The sequence below is a fragment of the Triticum aestivum genome, chromosome 5D (assembly GCF_018294505.1).
Source record: "Triticum aestivum cultivar Chinese Spring chromosome 5D, IWGSC CS RefSeq v2.1, whole genome shotgun sequence".
NCBI classification, from domain to species: Eukaryota; Viridiplantae; Streptophyta; class Magnoliopsida; order Poales; family Poaceae; genus Triticum; species Triticum aestivum.
The window spans coordinates 11,463,636-11,467,865 of NC_057808.1; the positions used below are offsets into that span (position 1 = coordinate 11,463,636).

Here is a 4,230-nt window from a genome sequence, read left to right on the forward strand (position 1 = left end):
GTTACTCATACTACTAGTAACTAGCTATGTTACTACTCCCCTCTTTTTCTTCATTTATTTCTTGCCACATCATCTACTTTATCTAAATATATATGATGTTACTATCTATGTTATTCCTACTGTGGATAGTCTAAAAGGGATTGCCAGGGACCAAACTGCTAGGGTACAATCTTTTCTCGGGATTATCGCAGGCGTGCGTTAAAACAGAACCTACGGGGCGGATCCCCTTCACTCTCACCCCCACCCCACTTTCTGCGCAAACGAGCAGCTTTCCTACCCTAGAATCCCGGTCCCTGCCATGGCGGCGGCGGCGGGCCTCCACCAAGACGTTCTCGCCCGCATCTTGCTCCTCCTGTCGTGCATCGTGGACCGTGTCAGGGCGTCCGCGGTCAACAAGCACTGGCGGCGGGTCTCGCTGCAGAATCCGCCCCCGCTGCCGCGCCTCCTCAGGCCGTCCACGGCCCAGACCGAGACCTACCGGATCTTCGGCGGCTTCGGCGATCCGCGCCCGTCCGTCTCCGACGAGGGCCGCGGGCTGCGTTTCTGCGGGTCCGCTCCGGGCGGCTGGTTCGTGACCTCGGCCGAGCCATGGCGCGGCCACGCCCTACTTCACCTCCGCACTGGAGAGCGCGTCGCCCTGCCGGAGAGGGTGCGTATCCCGCTCAACTCCGGCGACATCACGTGCCCCATGATGATCCGCGCCGCCGTCATGTCCGCCGAGCCGCCGTCTGGCGCCTGCTTCGTCGCCGCCATCACCTCCAGCCAGACGAACATGGCGTTCTGGCGCCCGGGCATGGACTGCTGGTTGTCGCCGCCGGTGGGGATGGGGCCGGCTCGGCGCAGCGCCGAAGACCTCACTTACTACGACGGATGGTTCTGCGCCGTCGACTCCGAGGATTACCTCGTCTGCTACAAGCCGGAAATCGCCCCTGCTGGAGACGGCGCCTCTTCGCTCACCATTCGAACTAACGCCTACAAATTCCATGTCCATGGTCACCAAACGGCACCCGGGGAGATCGTATCGCACTACCTCTTGCCCTCCGCCTCGGGTGCCGATCTGCTGATGGTGAAAAGGTTCATCTCGCCTGCGAGAGGCGGGACCTGCCGGTTCCAGGTCTTCAGCCTAGAGAAGCAACAGGATGGACTGCCGGCTTCCTGGCGCTTGTACCAGCTGAGCGGGCAGGTCCTCTTCGTCGGCCGGGCCTGCTCCAAGGCCTTCGACACGGGGCATGCCGGCAGCCCGGGCTACATCTACTTCCTCGACGACGTCTACACTGGCAGGCCACACAGTGTCGTCCAGCAGAAGGAGTATCCCTGCGCCGACGCCGGCCGGTGGTGTTACTCGGTCCCCGACGAAATGGACCGCTGCCTGCCATGGGCGGCGCCCTCAGACACCTCGCCGTGCATTTGGTACCACCATTAATTACCCAGCATGGTTCAGTTTGAGGCGGCTCATCATAGATATTTCGACCAGTTTAATAAGAGTTTGGTGCCTAGAGTGTTGTTTGTGTTTGCTCCTGGTCAGCGTTTCTTTGTTGTTGTAGTTGTTGGTTGTCGTCGTTGTGCTTCTCTGCATATCCAGTTTGTTGTATGCTCCAGGTCGATCAGTATTTGTTGTATGTCGTCGTTGTTGTCGTCAGTTAATTTGCAGGCTGTTTTCAAACTCATTTCATCTATATGAAATTGTCAATTATGTGTATGAATTTCTGGTGTAAATTCTATTTCAGATTTTGATGTTTTCCGCCGTATTTTCAGTACTGCGCACATTTTCTGATTGTATCGTGTGATTGCATCGGTCAGTGGCAGAGGTGTTTTTCATGTCTCCACTGTTTGCATTACACGTAAGAACCAGCACAGTTGATGAGAGGAGCTGCAACTGAATATTTGATCAGATATCAACTAGTACTGATTGTATGTTGAAGACTGAGCCAAACCAAACGGGACAGGCTTGTTCACTTAGGAGAATATTTTCAGTGTTCCTGTTCATCTACATATCTATATTTATTTATTTTCGAAACGGAGGTAAAAGATTTGCTTCATCCATTAATTAAGAAGTTAAGAGTTGCTTTTACAAACAAAAGCAATAAGATTATTACAAAGCCACTACTCTCGCGGCATGATGTGACCCAAAGTGTAGCCTCACTCTTGATGTTGGAGAGGATAATGGACGTGAACGTGGACTTGTGCCTAAAAACTCTAGCATTCCGCTCGCACCAAATCGTCCAACAAGTGAGCATGGTGAGGGACGCCATCGCCTTCCGGTTGCCTGTATTCTTCTCGGACATATTGATTCACCAATCCTTGGTGGAACGTTCATCAATCCAGTGAGAAGTGTCAATGTGCATGAGGTTTAGCCAAGCCTCGATCATGCCCCAAAGCCTCAAGGTGAACCGACACTTGAAGAATAGATGGCTCACTGATTCTTTGGTTTGTCTGCAGAGGGGACACACATAACCCACAATTTGGCCAACCAAGCCTCTCGAGTCTGTCCACAGTCCAAATCCGGTTCTGAATAGCAAGCCAGGTAAAACATTTGACCTTGGGAGGAGCCCAAGGCTTCCAGACCGCATAGGTCATGGGTGACCGAGTGGTTCCATGGAATTGAGCTTTGTAAGCGGAGGTGGCGGAGTAGTGGCCACTAGCCGTATGCTTCCAAATGATGTCGTCATCAGTGTCTTCCTGAAGGTGGATCGCACGTGAGCGATCCCATAAGATCACAATTTGTCGAATGTGGCTCATCATCCAATTAGTAGGGAGCTTGATCTTAGACAACCAAGCGTCACCTTGCATGGCTTCCCTAACCTTCCATTTCTTTCTGGTGGATGCCTAAAAAATGAGCGGCGCCATGTGAATAGGCCTCTCTCCATTTATCCAAGGCCAGTCCCAAAAAGGTGCGCGAGCCCCATTACCCAACACAATGTGCGTGGATGCATAGAGGAGACGCCGATCAAGTTCGTCGCAAGGGTTTTCTAACCCAACCCACATCTTCGCTGGCTCCTTCCGTTTGAACCACAACCATCGAAGTATCAGCGCCCTTGCGAAGTTTGTGAGGTAGGACGACACAAGATCCGTAGGACGGCACAACAATTACCAATAGACCTTGCACTTCGCACCAGAAGTTTTCTCAGTGCCCGGCCATAGAAAGGCCCTTTCGATCTTGTTGAAGTTATTTAGGGTGCTTTGAGTCGGCTTGAGAGCAATGATGTGGTAGATCACTTGTGAAGTTAGCACTGACTTGATGAGCGCACATCAGCCCGAGGAAGTGATATTTTGACCATCCCATGGCACAAGTCTCTTAGCTACCTTGTCCTCAAGAAACTGAAAATCACTTGTCCGAAGTTGCCACACTGATAGTGGTAGGCCCAGATATTTTATGGGGAAGGAGGCCCGCATTGCTGGCAAACTAGCAAGGATAGCATCCAGATCTAGGTGTCCACATCAGATTGGGACCACCGGACTTTTTCGCAAAATTTGTGCATAGGCCCTTCACGTCACCGAAGTGGTTAAGCATTGTCGCAAGGTTCTCAATATCTCTCCTAAAAGGGGCCATGAAGACGGCGCATCGTCGGCATAGAGAAAAGTGCACAAAATTTCCCTCTGTCCTCTGATCTTTTGAAAGAAGCCATGAGTAGTCGCAAGGTTGAGAATTTGTTGAAGCGGGTGAAAGTGCATGTAGTCCCCATGTGTGGTTTTGGTAATTGATGACAATCCTAATGGACTAATGTTTGCATTGAGTTATACATTTGAAGGAAAGTCCCATTTGCAATGCATGAAGAATATTTGATGAATTGAAGGATGTAATCCATCAATACAAACATATGCATTGTGACTTGATAATGAATGATAATTCCTATGAAGAAACAAACACTAGTAGAAAACAGGGCTTTGGTTCGGCCAGAAAAGAGCATTAATCCCGGTTGCATTATGAATCGGGACTAATGTGAGCATTAGTCCCGGTTCGAGCGGCTAGGGCACCGTACAGGCATTAGTCCCGGTTCAAATGGGACCTTTAGTCCCGGTTGATGCCACGAACCAGGACTAAAGGGTGTGATGCCCATTAGTCCGGTTCGTGGCACCAACCGGTACTAAAGGTTAGACCTTTAGTCCCAGTTCGAGGCACCAACCGGTACTAATGGGGTTTGAGGCATTAGTACTGGTTCATGGCACGAACCGGTACTAAAGGTCCCATTTTCAAACTCTACCCCCCCGGTGGATCGCCTTTTCAGTTTT

General features: G+C 51.1%; 1 protein-coding gene across 1 annotated transcript; it reads left to right on the top strand.

Moving 5' to 3' along the window:
• The first annotated feature begins 263 nt into the window (after positions 1-263).
• LOC123124105 (uncharacterized) lies at positions 264-1,426 on the top strand. Its single transcript, XM_044544805.1, has one exon. It carries the CDS (start codon positions 299-301, stop codon positions 1,421-1,423), a length of 1,125 nt encoding a protein of 374 aa, XP_044400740.1. The 5' UTR covers positions 264-298; the 3' UTR covers positions 1,424-1,426.
• Positions 1,427-4,230: the final 2,804 nt, after the last annotated feature.